The sequence below is a fragment of the Gastrolobium bilobum genome, unplaced genomic scaffold (genome assembly GCF_033153095.1).
Source record: "Gastrolobium bilobum isolate Gb01-03AN ecotype WA unplaced genomic scaffold, APGP_CSIRO_Gbil_v1 utg15118, whole genome shotgun sequence".
NCBI classification, from domain to species: domain Eukaryota; kingdom Viridiplantae; phylum Streptophyta; class Magnoliopsida; order Fabales; family Fabaceae; genus Gastrolobium; species Gastrolobium bilobum.
Window position 1 is genome coordinate 79,586 of NW_026897539.1, and position 18,803 is coordinate 98,388.

Here is an 18,803-nt window from a genome sequence, read left to right on the forward strand (position 1 = left end):
TTTTATTGTCATAATGTCATGCTTTTATGCCAAAGTGAACTTTGGGTGAGATATATATGTACATCTCACCCCATGTTATGGGGACCCCCTTTCAGGTACAGATGATGTGAGAGCATCCGATGGCAGGAGGCCAAAGTAGATTGCATATGTAGATGACATGCTTACAAATATTTTTGGAGTTACCCTATGCATATGTTACATGAACATGAGTTGGATTTACATTTGATAGCCACTTGATATATATACATCATGCTTTATTTTTGTGGACTTAGCCTATGCTCTCCTCCCTTGGTATCTCATGTTGTAGAAGGGAGCCAAGGATTTGAGCATAGTATTTTGTAGCTAAGTTCCATGACTATGTATTAAAGACATTTGAATATTATGTAATATTGTACTTATTGCATATATGATGAAATGGCATGAATGCCTATTTTGATATCATGTGAACCTTGAAATGGCAAGGATTATGTACTGTTGTAGTTATACAATGTCAATTAGGTGAAAGAAGACAATTGGGTTGGGAATCAGTATAAATATAAGGATACCCAATCTTGTGGTCCATTTTCATATCCTAGATGATATATTTGGATTCTTTAGTCTTCTTCGATTCTTCGAAGTTATATATTTTTTTCATAGCTTTCCAACGAGACCAAGATTACGTTAATTGGATAAATATAACCTAAGTTATGAGTGAAATACCAAAGCAGTCTTTAATCCCTTGTTCTGGTGTCTGTCCCCTATCCCCTGTCCTTTAGCGCTTGCAGCACTGTAGCGGTGCCCAAATAGAAGAAAAATGTATCCTTGGCACTACCAGCGTCAAGTTGGCACTGCTAGCACCGTAAAATAGAAGAGAGTTCATTTTGTGGTGCTATCGGCTCCGGTCTTGCGTTACCAGTGTCGGGCCCTTATGGATACAACACAATCTTCTTAGAAAATTCATAACTTGAGCTACGGTGCTCCAAATTTAGGTCAGTTTGAACCTATACGAAGCTAATGAAGAGATCTATAACATAGTACAGGATGAAAATCATATAGAAAGTAGAGAATTCCCAATATAATAAAAAGTGAAGACAGTTTAGTGCGGAACATGAATAAATTAAGTTTTAAGCCTTGTTGGTCTAAGGGGACCACTTGGCACTTTGTGGAGCAATTTATGACTTAATTAAATAAACATCAATTGTACCACATATTGTTTAAGTTATAATTATAGTTATTTTTAGGAATTATTTTAATTACGAACTTAGTTTGAAACATAAATGTTTATTTACAAAAAGGAACAAGTTTATCGTATTTTAACTCAATTGCTATGATTGTAACTGCACTTAATGTTATACGTAATGTTAACAAATCGGTTCTAGAACGGGGTTTTACGTTCTCTGTTTCACACTATAACCAATGAACACATATCCATCAATATGCACATTTATAAACTCAACGTGAATCTTACACAAAACCAAGGTTTCCACATTTTAATATCACTTGATTTTGAGTCCAATTTATTAAAGTGTTCTAAATGGCGATTTCATAATTTTTCCTTTTACGGGAATCAATCCCAAACGTGTTTAACAAAGGGACTCACCTACAAATCACCCTCCAACTACTCAAGCCATCAAATTTTTGAAATTGACATATAGCCAAAAAAATCATGATTTTTTATAGTGAGCTAAACGATGATTTCTTTTGTTGTCTTTCATCAATAAGCAATCGTAAGCACATTTAACAAAGGAAGCTATATCCAAATCACTCTCTAACTATCCATACCATGACTTACCTCAATGTTAAAAATTCACAAATCTCCAACTCAAGCGAATGTGGATTCTATTCCGTGGAAATCGCTCAAAACAATGTTAGGATAAGCTCTACATCATGAATATACCACAACCAACCATCACAATTCAGAAAATCCTCACATTTTCGTGCATTATTCATCGCAAAATGAAATGATAGAGGGGTGGTATCTCACTCCACACAACTCCTCACTTGAAAACGATGGTTTGGCTTTGAAGAAGAGAGGATTTGCCACACTTTTGGCTTTGAAACCAAGTTATTTGGAGGTCTCTAGCTCTATCTATGATTTTTTTTGGAGAATTTCAATATTTCATGTAATGGGGGAGGGGGTTCTGTCGACGAGAAGAAGGAATAAGGGGGAGAGAGAGAGAGAGAGAGAGAGAGAGAGAGAGAGAGAGAGAGTTTTGTTTACTTAAGTGAGTTGAAACTAATCTAGTGGATAGAAACTTATCTATCCCACTCACTTATCTCTCATTCTAACTTTACAAATTAGTCCATAATATTTTTATGTCAATATTTATAATTTTACTTTCACTTTTAAGATAACTTTGTTTACTGGCATTTTTACCCAATACTGTTATTTTTACTCTTTTTCATCTAATGTGACTTTAATTCATTTTAATTATACTTGTCATCTAATTACTCTTTAATATTTATCATAAATTTCTTAATCTATAATTAAATCCACCATTACATATTTGGGTTATTATATAAACAACCAATGAACCAGACACAATCATGGGTTATCCAACCTAATTGTTATTGGACTAATCAATAATATTAAAATTGTGATGCATGGGTATCTCCCCACTAGCTCGAATACATGGATACAACTCCACGATACATATGACATTCTTATTAGGAAAAACTGTTTCTTATTTTAAATGACATAAAATTATGTCATTTTAAGAGAGAGAAAGACACAAAAATATATATTTTTATTTAAAATTTAAATAAAAAGAACTACTCACTTTCTACCCCATGATTTTCATTCCTTGTGTCTATCTCTCTCCTAAAATGACATAACTTATGTCATTTAAAATGACATAACTTATGTCATTTAAAATGACAAACATCAAACCCTTCTTATTATGCTTTGGATAGACTAGTTGCACATTGAAATTGTATTCATTGTGCAAAAGAGAAAACATCCTGGGAATTAGCCACTAGTTACCACACCCAGTTAAAATGTGGCAAAGTGAATAAAAAAATGTTGCTAAATAATTGCAACATTACTATTAGCCACATTAAATTGAAATGTGGTAAAGTTTATTAGCCACATTTTTTATTAATGTTTGCCACATTTTTAAATGTTGCCAAATAACTCTTTTTTTTTTGTAGTACTGGAGCTCATTCTGAAAAAGAAAAAGAGAAATTAACATGTAAACTTCAAAGAAAAAGAAGAATATGAAAGAAGAGAAGAAATATGCATGCATGAAAGAGAACATTAAAATTAGATTGATGGAAAAGGTTGTGGTGATATTAATACTGGTTTCTTAGTTTTGGGTGAAGGACGTACACACCTTGCAATCAGCGATTCAGCGTAGTATTCCATTAATTCGAGTTGATATACATGCCTATGCACGATGCACCACACATCTCTTGTATTAAAACTACACTTAGGTGTATATGAACAAACCTGCAAGACACAAAACTCTACGAATTATATGAAGTCGACTCTGTCGGGACCAGTACCAACGATGACAATAGGTAGCACGAATATTGAACCGAATACAATCTGTTCAAATTGGTATTGAACCGAATCATGTATCGAACATATTCAGATTGATTCAATACACGTGCTACCCGTTGTTAAATTTTATATCATAACGGCTCTATTTGGAACATTTTCCCAATTACGTGTTTAAAGTTTGTTAAATTTATTTTTTAACTTGAATTTAAATATTATATATTTAGCATGTGTGCCGGTAGTAACAAAGGATTGGATCATGACCATATTTTGTCTCACATAAGTGTTTAACTCACGTATCTCAAATAACTCCAAACATTTGATGTCACTAAAAAATTTGTTTTACAGTGAAGACAATTTTAATTCAACTTTGACGTTATCTGACACTAGGTTCTTTTCCAAAAAATCTTAAGCCTACTCCTCACATCACGGGGTATTACATTTTGGGGAATTAATTCTTTACACTCAAACTCAGAACCTATGTAATCAAGACACTAGTAGATGTCTTTAACCACTAAGCCTATCTCTTTGGTTGAAACTATTCCAATTTTCAAGTACTTCTTTAAGTATTACTTTCAACAACAAAATGAGATTAAAGTAAGCCATATATGTGGATTAATTGAATATAGAATTGCATCATACAAATTTCAATTGCGTTTCACTTATTGTCTAACATTTCGAGCATTGTGCGTTAAACCATCAATAGCAAGAAATACACATCAATCTGATATAAAAATACTACCAATAAAGTAATTAGGTGCACGGAACCACTTCAACACAAATTCCTTTTTCATCCAATTGATTAAATCAATCGATATAGGTAAATATGACCAACCCTAACAAACCAAAAATTAAAACGTGTCAAGCGTAATTGCTTGGGGTGAATGAGCACATATTTTAACCTATTCTAAAGAACTAATTCAACCAAAAAATTTAAGCTATTAAGTGAGGGTATCTTTAATGGTTCATATTATATTCTAACACACCACCTCATACGAGACCCCATTGGGCTTGAAGGGTGGACAAATGCACTGGATCACCTACCTGAGCTAAGAAAGAAATTCCACTAGAAAGAAGTGAGGGGTGAAGATTGAACCCGGTACACCAAGGCTCTAATACCATATAAAAATTAATTTAACCCAAAAGCTTAAGCTAATAGGTGAAGGTTTTTTATTTATTTTATATATCTCTAACATGCCTCCTCACAAGTGTAACGCCTGGCAACTTGCAAGGATCAACAACTGTCCCCACACACTAACACGAGACTTTTCAGCGTGCTTTATCCTCATCGCACACTTCCCGGGAAAACTTCTCAGGAGGTCACCCATCCCAGAATTGTCCCAAGTCAAGCACGCTTAACTATGGAGTTCTTCCGTTCCGGGTTACCGAAAAGTAGATGCATCTTGTTAGTATAGCTAGTACCAATTAATTCTTATAAGCTATTCCCAACTGTACCGTCTCATACCAGCACAGTCTCTGGAATCCCTCTCTTTCGGGTGTTGATTTGATTCATTTATGTACCCCCGTCGCTGGAAGCCTGCCAGGAGCCGCTCCTTGTCCATGCCCTTTTGCACCGACGATCACTCCCTGCCCTCGTCAGCGCTCGGGATGTTACAACAAGAGAGCTCATTGGCCTTGAAAGGTGGATTATGCATTAGGTCCAACCTACCTGTGCTAAGAAATTTCACAAAGAAAATAGGGGGCGACGAGGATCGAACTCGGGACACCGAGACTCTGATACCATGTAAAGAACCAATTCAACCCAAAAACTTAAGCTTTTTGGTGAGGTTACATTAATGGCTTTATATATCTCTAACACGCTTCCTCATAAAAAAGCTCATTGGGCTTGAACGGTGGATGATGCATCAGCCCCAGCCTACCTATGCTAAGAAAAGCCACAAAGAAAATGGGGGGCGGCGAGGATCGAACCCGGGACACGAGGCTCTAATACCATATAAAGCACTATAATTCAACCCAAAATCTTAAACTGTTAACTGAAGGTCTCTTTAATGGTTTATATTATACTCTAGCATCTATCAATCCTCTATATCAAAATAGAGAAATTATGTTCAGCACAAGAACATTCAATTCAGATTCATTCCAAGTAAGCATAGAAGTGATTTTATTAAATTATTATAATTTATTCAAATAATATTGCTAAATCAGAGTGTCATTGCGTCTGCCTGAAATGCATTGAATTGACTATAAAGAATTATCTTAACTCAAAAGTTTAAGTTGTTAGGTGAAACTACATTAATAATTTTATATTTCTCTAATACACCTCCACACGAGAGCTCGTTGAGTTTGAAGGGTGGATGATGCATCAGGCTCAAGTTATCTATGCTAAGAAATTTCGCAATATTTAATCACTTTTATTAATAGAATGAGAACATTGAAGATCAAACTCATGACTACTTTGTCACATGGGCTCTAATACTATGTAAAGAATAATTTTAACCTAAAAATTTAAACTATTGAGTAAGTCTATTGATTTTATATTTCTCTAACATTGATACTCCGAATAGCAATTAAGATAAACTTTTTTTTTGAATAAGATAACCTATTATTTCAATACATTGATTTGTTTTTTTCTTTCTTTTGAGTGGCAGTAATTTGTCTTCTATGCAAAAAATCAGACTTATTAAAACCATTCGCTAGGTTTTTGTAACTAAAATTGTTTTACTCAAAAAAGACAAATATAATTTGTCCCTTTTCCTAAATGAAAACAGAGAAAACTTCATGAAATATCTCATGTCACAAATAATGAAATATGAATTGATATTGTTGATTCTAAGAACGTAGATATGATTCTTTCTTCAGTAATTGCCTTTTATTATTGTATACCTTGCGTATTTTACCAACACGTAATCTTACCTCTTAATTAGTAAATTGCCTTTCACATAAATTCAAATGAAAAATTAATAATATTAAACAAATGATATAAAGTGATAATGTCTTAGTTGATCATTAATTTAATTTACACATAATTTCTTCAGAGTAATATAAGGATCATTTGGATAAACTTATTATAATAAAATTTTCAAATACTTTTAAAAAGCAAAGCAAATGGCCATATGTAGTTTACAACTTAAATTTTATTTATAAAATCAACAAATTCAATTTCACTATCACGCATTATTTTCTAGCCGAACAGTGCATGTGATGGCACGTAAAAATCTCTCCTTTTCATCCCTTCTCATGTTCTAATTAACTGCTATTAAATATTGGATAGAGCACTCCTCGGACCCACGCCGCAACCCACTTAAGTGAGTTAAGTCATTGGAGTTTGGAGTGATAAGAACATACTGTGTCATAAAAAATAAAAAAAATAAAAATAGACTTATCATTGTAAGATGGTTTTATAACTAGGTTCCTTGTGATTCTTAATTTAAATCCATGTGATATTGCTTATGAGTTCTACCTCTCTTACATGCTCTCCTTTGTTTGTGACTCTCACTTACATATATAATTCATGCCTAAAAAAAAACCACATGAATTTGCAACCGCTTCTTGCATCAATGCATCACCATTTTGGCATATACCAATTAAACCATTGCATCACATTTATAAACTAAAACTACAAATCCAAACATCATCGTCATCATCAACAGCAACAACAAAAGGAAACGCACTACCCTTCCTATATATTGATTGTAATATTTATCCTAAGCTCTACCACCAACCGCTACTACCACCTTTTCACATTCTTTCATTCCTATGGGGTCTTTCACCATATCTTTTGTGCTGTTTCTTACCCTTTTCATTCAGGCAAGAGGATTTGCAAAGAGTGGTTGTGATCTTTTCCAGGGGAATTGGGTTTATGATGATGCATACCCTCTATATGAAAACTCTCAGTGTCCCTTTATAGAGAAAGAATTTAATTGCCAAAACAATGGTAGACCTGATAAATTGTATCTCAAGTATAGATGGCAACCCACTGGGTGCAACTTACCACGGTACACATTCTCTTTTGTTTTTTCATTGTGTCAATTTTATTTTGCTTTTTTATCAGTGCCATGTCATTTGATTATTTCCTACCCAAGTAGATGGATATAGATGCATGACTTTTTAATTTTTATGGTGATATCTTCTTTTTCAATTTTTTTTTTTTTTCCTTTCTTCAATATTGGTCTTTTATATATACGTTATTATTTACTTTACTATGTTCCATGTCAGTTACTTTTGAAACTGCTGGTTGTTTGACTAGTGATATGGAAATGGACAATGCGAACTAAGTTAAGAACAGAGAGAGAGATAAATTTATTGATGTAGGTAAATTCCTAGGGAACAGGTAAATTGTTTTTTCCGGGTGAATTTGGGGTTGAGGCTTAGCAGAGTTGACAGAAGCTCTGTTTGGGCAGGATTTCTTTCCCGCCATTTTTTATTCCTTAGATTAAAAGTTCTGGATGACCCAAATTATGATTTTTACTTAATGAGGTGATCTCTATGTTTATGTTATGTTACCTTACTTTATTGCCATTCGTTTTTGTTAGTGATTTTCAACTATAAATTACCATGCTTTGTTGTTTCTAAACTTTAATTCCACACCTAGGAAAAAAAAACAACAAAAAAACTCACTCATTCACAGGAAAAACAAATAAAACATTTTAACATGGGAAATTAAAACATTAGGAAGGAAATTCCAGTCATGGATTCTACATGGTTAAAACTAGAGAAAAGTATCTTTAACTAGTAACCCCAATATAAATTTGCCCTTGGAATTTTAGGACTCTATGCATGAAGGTTACCAATAAACAACTAATTAATTAGTGCTCCTTTTATGGGTAAAATACCTTTGTCAAGGTATTGACCTTCTGATAAAAACATAAAATAATAAAAAGCCATGAAATTAATGAACAGCCCAAAAGGTTAATTGTTTTGGATTTTTGTATTTTACCTTAGTGTAAGATTCTGTGCTTAAATCAAATGTGATATCTGATGGAGATTTCACAACTCCTCAGGTTCAGTTGTTACCTCTATCAAGAGTAAACCACAAAAAAGGAAAATATTAAAACGAGAAATGACTGTTTACTTGTTTATTAAAGCAACTAAAGGGTCACTATCAATCCTATAGATGAAAGTATGACATTTTATCTCTCTCTCCTAATACTGTTTGTTCCTTTCATATGTTAGAGATCTAATTTAAATTTGGCATAATTTTCATTCTGTTGCTGCCATTTAATATTTTACTCATCCCAAAATGAAAAAAGAAAAAAGGAAAGAAAAATAAAGGAAAAATAAACAAACAAACATTGCTCTTGTTTTAGAAAGTCTGAACATGACTTAAGTCTTATGAGCCATATAAAACATTAACCAATCTTGGTACCACATTTCCAAAATATGTCAGATCCAGGGTATGTTTTCTCTTTAACAGCCTCCCCCAGGTGACATTATTCAACAACCTTCAGATTTTTTCTAACCCAGTATTCATCAAATCAATTAAAGAATATGAAAGATTGTCTTTGTGATTTGTGAACCCCTAATTAACTGAAGACATTTTGTTGCTTCTGTCTGCACATTTCAAATCCATTATTTTTTTGCTGGACTCTCCCTTTAAATTATCAAATATCTAAAGATTCTGTAAGGTTGTTAAGCTTATATGTAAACTAACATAAAGTTTAAGTGCATAAGTCGGCAGAGACTTCCTCCATTGAGAGGGTGCTGTTGTAAAGTTGCTTTCAACTGTTTTTTCTTCAAATTAAGATCACATGCCATATTATAGAGCCCAACAAAAGACCATTAAACAAATATTTAAGCCATGCAATTTACCAAATAGTGGTAGCTCAGTTGGTAACTAGGAAACTGAATAAGTGAAAAGAAAAGAACCTTGATTCGATTCTCATAAATCATATTTGGAAGGAATTTAAATATTTTTATCCTGACCCGCTCCATTAGTCGCATAGCCAGTTTAAATATGTAATGAGGGTTGGGTTAACTTCCAAAAAAAAAGCCATGAAATTTGAATTGGACCCACTTATGATTTTGAATGAACTTTGTTGTACAGATTCAACGGGAAAGATTTCTTAAGAAGACATAGAGGGAAGAGCATCATGTTTGTTGGGGACTCCTTGAGTTTGAATCAATGGCAATCACTCACTTGCATGCTTCACATAGCTGTGCCACAAGCCCAATACACCTTAGAGAAGACTGGACTTCTCTCCACTTTCACCTTCCCGGTTAGATTTTTGTCTTTACTTTTCACTTTCCTCTTCTCTTAGTCATTGTCGCAACTAAAACCTATCAACAATTTCACTTTCACCCTACACTTGAGCTATGTTAAGGTGGTTGTGCTTTCCCTCTCGACTCTAAATGATTAATGGCATAATAAAAAATATGAATTGGGTTGCATCCATGCATGGAGAATCTTGAAATTAAATAAAGCATTGTTGTCGAGTAATAACAATTTATAGGTAATCATTCAATGATATAATATTACCTCCTAACAGCTGGTCCTTTTATTAAGTATTTGACTCTCAAGACATTATATACCATACATGCAAGAAAAAAAATGTGACCAAACAATTTATCCAAGCAAGGTGATACCGATAAAAAGGACTAATGTAATGCTTTGGTAACCGTAGTTAAAAATTTAATACAAGTTTATTAATTATCCAGACAGATTACAGAAGAAACAACATAATTGTTTAAAACAAACGGATACAAGCAGAGAGAAAAACAATGATTATTTATCAGTATAATTGTATTACTAAGAACTAGTTAATTAATTTTTTGAAAAAATCTCATCTGTGTAATCTTCCCACATTGGAAGTTTCAACAGAAGAAAATAGTTTAATCGATAGTATGAAATTCCAACCGTACAAATTGGCATTGTTGAAGTAATCAGGAAGATATTTTATTACATGCAAATGAATGATTGTTCAAGCTTTTTGAAATTTCTTATAGTTTGAAATGGGCTCATACCAAAGAAACAGAGCAAGTGTTGATTTTAATATTATACTGTTTTTATGAAAAAATCCTGTATTTTAAGAACCTAGTGCTTAACTATTCGATTGTTGAATCAACTTCTAATCATTATTCCTTGGCCCACAACCATGAATAATGGCTAATTTAATTATTCATGCATGTGGTTGACCATAACTAGGGGTGTGCATGGAGCGTTCGGTTCGGTTATTGTCAAAAACCAAACCCAACCAGTTTAAACGGTTTGAATTTTAAACCGAATCATTTTTTTTTTAAAATCAGTTTTTAATTTGTCCAAACCGGTTATCAAGTTCAAAACCGGTTTTTTAACAAATTCAAAATCGATTTTTGATGAATTGTGCTATTTTTATAAGTAGTCGTTTGTTTCTCCCGGTTATAGGTATGACCAACTATTTCTTGCAAGAATCTTCATCGTTTTGGAACTCTCAGGACGAGATGATTCGTATAGAAATTGCTCACGTTGTTTTTATGGAAAACATTTTCATCAAAATTTTCCGCAAAAATTTTTGACGAAAAATATTTCCATCAAAATTTGTGACTAAAAACATATCTGTAAAAAAATTTGACGGAAAATTATTTTTGTCGAATTTTTTTACGGAATATAAATTTCGTCAAAACATTTCCCTCAAAATATTTCACAAAAAACCATATTCATCGAAATTTTTGACGAAAAAATATTTCTATCAAAATTTTCCACAAAACACATTTCCTTCAAAAACTTTTGACGAAAAAGAATTTCATCAAAATTCTTTACGGAATTCAAATCTCGTCGAAAGTTTTCGACGGAAACATTTTCATTAAACTTTTTGACAAAAAATTTTCGTCGAAATTTTTAACGAAACACATTTCCATCAAAAAATTTCGACGAAAAATATTTCCGTCAAATTTTTTGATAAAAAACATTTCCATCAAAATTTTCAATGGAACACATTTCTATGAAAAAATTTCGTAAAAATTTTATGACGAACAATATTTCGAAAAAAAAAATTTGACAAAAGTATTTTTCGTCAAAATGTTTTATAAAAATATTTTTCGTCAAAAAATTTGAGGGAAATGATTGGAGGGAAATGATTGGAGGGAATTTAGATGCTGTCCAATCAAAAAAAAATTGAAATATTTTTCGCAAAATTTTTTACGTAAATATTTTTGGTCAAAATTTTCGCTGTAAATGTGTTTTGTTGGAAATATTTTTCGTCGAAAATTTGGAGGGAAATATTTTCAGTAAAAAAAATTTACAAAATTATTTTCTGTCCATTTTTTTATGAAAATGTGTTTCGTCATAATTTTTTACAGAATTATTATTCGTTGAAAAGTTTGACAGAATTGTTTCTGTCGAAAGTTTCGACGAAATTTAGATTCTATCAAGAATTTTGTCTGAAAGTTTTTGTCCCTCAAAAATTTATGTCAGTGATTATGACAAAATCTTGTTTCGTCTCTAGTTTCGACGAAATTTTTTTCGTCTCTATTTTCTACGTAATATGATTTTTGTCAAAATTTTCGACGAAATATTTTTCTTCGATAAATTTTGTTAGTATTTGAGACTTTTTGAATAATGTCACATTTAAAAATGATTCATATTTATGTAATTTTCACATTTTAATGTTAAGGATAAAAAATAATACTTATTTGTTCTTTAATTCCAAAATAGTTTGGTTATGAATAACCATGGATAACCAATTATTTTTATGGTTTGATAAATTACCAGTTTATAAAATAAAATGCAGTTTCATATGAAACCGATTTTTAAAAATAACCGGTTTTTAAAATGTGGAGCAGTTTGATTATGGATCGGTTTGGTTCTTTTGGACATTTTGAACACCCCTAACCATAACCATTGATATTTGTATTATTAGGAGCAGACCCAGTTGGAAAAACACTCTGGCAATGGTCTATAAAAGAAGCATTTCTAATAAATAAATTATTCTTTCAACTTAAGGACAGAAGTTTTGGGATTTTTTTGGAAGGTTAACCATCGCTCACAAATTTAACAATCATCAATGACTAATAAACTCGACATATTTTTAAAAGATTAATTTTAACTTAGCATGTGTTTGGTATAGCAAAAGGTATTACCCCGTATAAAACAAGACATGTCTATAACAAGTAATTTGGTCAGCGCTTGGCATAAAATCTTGATTTACCAATAATGTACTAAATTTCTAACTAGGAGTAGAAACTTGTTTCAAGTCAAATATCACATAACTTATTGCTTGTGTAACACAAAATTTGCAGGCCTATGATGTTAAGTTGATGTTTTCACGCAATGCACTTCTAGTGGACATTGTTAGCCAAAGTATTGGTCGAGTCCTGAAATTAGATTCAATTGAAGCTGGCCAAACGTGGAAAGGAATAGATGTGTTGATATTTGACTCTTGGCATTGGTGGCTTCACACAGGAAGAAAACAACCGTATGTAAATTCCCATAGCTAGATACACTCTTAATCCCATGTCACATGCTAACTTTGTATTAATTTTCTGACTCTTGTTTCCTTATACTTTGTACTTTCAGATGGGACTTCATACAAGAAGGGTATCATACATTCAGAGACATGGATCGCTTGGTTGCATATGAGAAAGCATTGAATACATGGGCCAAATGGGTTAATGACAATGTTGACCATACCAAAACAAGGGTATTCTTCCAAGGAGTCTCTCCAGATCATCTCAAGTAAGTATCTGCTGCCACTTAATGAATTGACTATAATGAGCCAAAAATTAAAAAAAAATTATATCAATTTCTTTAGGGCCATTTCTTTTTATTCATTTTGCCTGCAAGCTTTCACCTTAAAATATATTATAGTGTAAACAAAATCTTTATAATTATAAATTAATGAAAGGTAACCCTTCATGCTATAATCATACTCCAATGTATTGTGATGAGCTTGAGCATACGCATGGAACTATAATGCTGTATATAGATGGCCTTTTCGCTAGGTTGGGAAAGATGATTAATTGTTTTCTTGTAACTTTTCAATCTTAAACCTTTTATGTACGGCAACTGTCACGAGGCAGTGAACATAGAGCATACCCTTAGCCCGTTAGCCCACTTTTTGTATGGCAGCGACCCGACAAGCCCAGTAAGATCTCTGTTCACCCATCAATAGGTTTAATTAATAAACCTATATTAAATACATTTGATATCGCATCTTAACTCAAAATATTAAAAATAGAAATATTTTTGCTTTAACTATAGAAAAAAAAATTCTCTACGATACTCATATAAAAAAGAGTGAGCTCTATAACTTTTTTTTCTCTTCTTTCTACAAAGGAAGCCACTTATTTTTATACGAGTGTAGCAGAAAAAAATTTCTGCAACAAAAATAAAAATATTTAACCCAATTTTATATCATTGGATTTATGAGTCTTATCATTTATATGTATTATCCTTAACTCATTATTTCTCATTGCACGACTTTTTATCATTCGCTTTCCAATATTACTATTATATAAGAACAATATTATTTACAAAAGGTATGTTGTCGTTATAAAGGTAAACCTATACTATATATATGGGGAAGGTATACAGCGTGTAAGCAATATTATCAAAATTGAGTTTCTACTATAAATATGGGAAATAGTAGAGACGTAAATCGTAAAAATGACACAAAACGTTAAGTTTATACTACTTAAGATCAAGATACAAAATTATATATATATGCATGTAAAAAATATATCACACAAGTCACTATTCAAAATTCAAAGAACAACTTCATATTTAAAATATGGGAAAAATGTTTCTGCAGTTAATGCAGATAAGTTATCTGCATTTATTCCTAAAACAACGTCATTTTGGTATTGAAATCTTAAAAAATTATGAATATAAAGACTATTATAACCCTAAAATAAATTAAAATTACAAAAACATCATAATTTTCGTCTCAAAACGACGTCGTATTGGCTTACTGCAGATAAGTTATTTGCAGTAACTGCAGAAAAAATGAACCCTTAAAATATATAAATCTCATAACTATATAAGACATAATTCTAAAAACACAAAAAGACTTTAACAACTCCTATAACCAAGTTCCAAAACATCAAAAGAATAAAATTTAACAACTCCTAAATGAAAATACAGTGACCTCCCGCAAGGTTTGTTTTTCCAGATAGCTGGAAGAAGATACTGTGTATTTGATTTGGGAGAAATGGAGATAGAATTTTTTTTGGTTTTATTTTATTTTTTTAAAAATTAAAAAAAAATCAGATCATAGGTTAAATGTTAACCCATTTCATTTTTTTTAAATTAAAACGTAAAAAATTGTGTTTCTATCGTTTTTATATTTTTACACAGAGTTTTTACTAGTTTTTATGGGGAAGAGTTTTTACTTGTGTTTTAACATGTATCACTTCAGTAAAAATGTAAAAAACGTAATTTTTTTGGTATGTTTCTACACTTATTTTTGACAACAATGACCATAAGAGTAAGAATTCTAAAATCATTATTAATTACTAATTCTTGTCGCATTTAACGTTTTTAATTTACTAGAGATGAGAGTTCACGTAAATCGTTAAATGTCGGCAAAATCAACGGTTAATAAAGGATATAAGTGTTCTTATTTTTATATGGGTATAAATTGATGAGAAATTAATATTTAAATGTTTGGAGTCAGAATTGGAATTCACTTTTGTCTGAATTGTTATTCTTCCAGTGCTGAGGAATGGGGAGAACCAGGAGCAAACTCCTGTGAAGGACAAACTAGGCCAGTATTGGGATTCAAGTACCCAGGAGGTCCACACCCAGCAGAGTTGGTTTTAGAGAAAGTGATAGGAACCATGGAAAAGCCTGTGTATTTGCTCAACATTACTACCCTATCACAGATGAGGAAAGATGGCCACCCATCTGTTTATGGATTTGGAGGACACAGAGGCATGGATTGCAGCCACTGGTGCCTATCTGGTGTTCCTGATACTTGGAATGAGCTTTTATATGCTATTCTCATTCAAGATTAAGTGCATAATCTTATTTTTATTACATTACAAATAAAATGTGTTCCTAAAGAATATATATTTCTTATTCAAGCAATAAAACATGAGATATGTTATATTTATAAATTTTTTGTTTAAAAATTCTTACAAATCAAACTATATACTTCGAAAAATATATTTGTGTATTTTCAAAATAACATAACTCTTTCCATAAAATAAATCAAGATTTTGTATAGATTCATCAAATATGGTATGATACCAACGGGGGTTGGCTCAAGTGGTAAGGTACTTAGGTTCGCTAAAGTAAGAACTCGAGTTCGAGACCTTGTGTATGCAGAAAATCTTCGCTGGGAGACTCACCTGTCAATGCTAGGTAATCTACCCGGATCAGACCGGACATAATCGGGGGGAAGCCCCGGAAACCAATGGAGCAATCCAAAAAAAAAAATCAAATATGGTATGACGTCATATATCGGTATTATTATTTGGGAATTTAATTTGACTCCAACAGGAAATTTTCAAGTCTAAATTAAATTAAAATATCGGCTTCACACTATTGAATTGAATACGCCAAGATTAGTGAAGAGTGAAGAAGAAACAGAGAAATGCTTAATAAATCACGAAATAATTAATAAAAAAACAATCAATTAAATTTATTAATAATTAACAAAGTTAAAGTTTAGAAACGCAATGAGTATATGTTAATTGATTCCGTTACATATTACTCTCAGATTTTAGGGAGTTTTAAAACGAAAGTCTTTCGGTATATCTAAGAAGCCCGAACGGCACATTGAAATGCGCGCATTGGCTGCATGCAGTAGCGGTATTGCATGTATGCTTTACTCCGCCGCGACCAATCATTTTTACATTTTTTAAGCAAAAAAGCGAAGCAGTGTGCCTGAGCGTTTACATTTTTTAAGAAAGAAACTCACCAATCATTTTTATATGAAATACTTTAGCTTCACATAGACATAACTCCTACGAATTTAGATATTTAGACGGTTTTTTGTTTATTTTTTGGTTTCATTTTTAATCTCTGTTTCCACTAATAGTTACAAAATTCCACCTTAGTATTATTCCTATTTTCAAGAATTAGCACACAAAAAATTGATAAAATCAACTCTTACAAAAAAAAAATTATTTGATTAAATCACACCCACCAACTTCCAAAAGTCATGAAATTTAACTAAAAAAAAGGGGGGAAAAGAGTAGTTAGAGGACCAGTGATGGTGGGTAGTGCGAACGAGTTTGAGATTCAGGCCATGTGAATTGGCAGCTTCGAGAACCTTCTCCGGTTCAACGGGGTCCATTGTTGCAACTTCTTTGGTAGTCTCGTCCACGATCCTGCAAATAACCCAGATTCAGATATTGCCCAAAATCGAAACTCAGAAATGCAAAATTAGAATATTATAAGTAGGAATAATTGTCTTGGAGGCTAGAAATGTGATGGATCTTCATGCTTCTTCTCTTCTTCCCAATTCAAGGTGAATACACTCTCACAGTCACTCGCACGACAATCTTGCTTTTGCCACCTACAACTATTCCAGTGTTTTTGAAAGAGATGTAAAAATCCATACTATCAGCCCTTCTATTGCTTAGAGAAATTATGGAACAATAGGAAAAGATTCAGAAGTATTATGGCTACCAAATTTAGATGAAAGGGGGGAGGCGGGAGGTGAAACGACGAAAGCGGGAAGTAAAGGGGGAAATGAAATAATGGTGTGAAAGAATAGAAAATATAAAAAGAAATAAAAGATAATTAGTGTCAAATATAGTAAATATAAAATGTCAAATTATTATCCTTATAATACACTATTAATTATGAATTTAATAATATATTAGTTAATGTATTGATTGGCATTTGGCACTATCTGTTTGTCAATTTATACTTACTTTTTTAAGATAAAATCAACCCTTACAAAAAAGAGAGGATAAAATCAACTCTATATTATCATATTTGATTATTCTAAAATCAACCCTCTAGATAAACTAAGATCATTATTGGACTAACGATAGATAAAGTTGTCTATTTTAGAATTATAATTATCCTCAAGTAGGGGTGTAAATAAATTAGGTAGTCTATCAAGGGCATACGACCCGGCTTACATTGGGCCAAACTTGACCTATTATATAGAGTAAAATAGAACTGACTCAAGTTTTGAAAAAAGGCTATTTAGAAAACACTGTTAATACAATTCTCGTGTCTTTTGGTTATATTTATGTCAATTCATTGTTCAATTTGACTTCTAATGCATAGCAAGTTGGAAGCTCATCACGCACACATACTAACACCCATACAATCTAGATAATCCAACAAAAAGTTCATGTTTTTACAATTTTATAAACATTCACATTTAAATACAAAATTAAGTTCGTAAATCTGTCCCAATTAGGATAGATTATTTTCCGTCCTTAAATCTGTCTCTATTAGGGAGAAATTCTTTTCGTCTCTATTAGGGATGGAAAAATTATGTCCCTAATAGAGACGAATTATTTTCCGTCCCTATTAGCGACAGATTTAGGGACGAATTTTATAAATCATATCCTAATTAGAGACGGACAATATTCTGTCTCTATTAGGGACGAAATTAGAGACGGGTTACGAAAATTGGAAATATTCTGTCCCTAAGTCTGTCCCAAATAGGGACAGAATATTTTTCCATCTCAATATTCGTCCCTACTAGAGATAGAACTTATTTCGTTGCTAATTTTGTCCCTAATAGGGACAGATTGTTTTTCCGTCTCTAAATCCGTTCCAATTAGGGACAAACGATTTTCCGTCTCAAAAATTCGTCCCTAATTCATACTTTTTTAATAGTGCTTTGTACCTCAATGCTCAAAATTAGAGCAGGAATACTGACATCCTCTGTTTGCAGTTGTACGAATCCCTCTCAAGAGCTCCAACTGACAAATGACCATTAGATATGAAGTAAAATGAGTGTAACACTTGCTTAGAGTATTATCTGTCATAGGCACTATTGTCACTATCTTTCCTATGATTAGCTGACATAGGCATTATTGTCACTACACGCACTCAATATCTGCCACAAAGGCGGCGACTAATTTATGCCAATGTCCCTTATAAATTTGATTTATATGTTCTTTTTGAATTTTGCGAGGGACATATTCCGTTGCAATTTGCGAGGGAATATACTCCCTCGCAAATTGCGAGGGAAATTGCAAGGAAAATTATGAATTTTCAGTTGCAGTTTTTTGTCCTAGATCTTGCGATGGAATTTCCGTCGCCAATATTTTCCCTCGCTAGTTTCCGTCACAAACTTATGATGTTTGCAAGGGATTTAATTTCCCTCACAAATTGCAACGGAATTGCGACCAAACTGCAACGGATTCTGCGACGGTGTTGTAGTAAGGGAAAATTCGCCTATTTTCCCTCGCAATTGTTTTTCTCTTGCAAATTCCGTCGCAGTTTGCAAGGAAATTTTTCCCTCCCAAATTTCCC

General features: G+C 32.4%; 1 protein-coding gene across 1 annotated transcript; it reads left to right on the forward strand.

Annotated features, from left to right (window-relative positions):
* The first annotated feature begins 7,195 nt into the window (after nt 1-7,195).
* LOC133307868 (protein trichome birefringence-like 43) lies at nt 7,196-15,367 on the forward strand. Its single transcript, XM_061508423.1, has 5 exons — nt 7,196-7,434; nt 9,483-9,654; nt 12,653-12,828; nt 12,930-13,088; nt 15,067-15,367. Exons 1-5 carry the CDS (start codon nt 7,196-7,198, stop codon nt 15,365-15,367), a joined length of 1,047 nt encoding a protein of 348 aa, XP_061364407.1.
* The last annotated feature ends 3,436 nt before the right edge of the window (nt 15,368-18,803 follow it).

Coding starts and splice junctions, on each gene's coding strand:
- LOC133307868 (XM_061508423.1), top strand. CDS start 7,196: ATGGGGTCTTTCACCATATCTTTTGTGCTGTTTCTTACCCTTTTCATT. Junction 7,435..9,482: donor ACTGGGTGCAACTTACCACG/GTACACATTCTC, acceptor TTTGTTGTACAG/ATTCAACGGGAAAGATTTCT. Junction 9,655..12,652: donor TCTCCACTTTCACCTTCCCG/GTTAGATTTTTG, acceptor CAAAATTTGCAG/GCCTATGATGTTAAGTTGAT.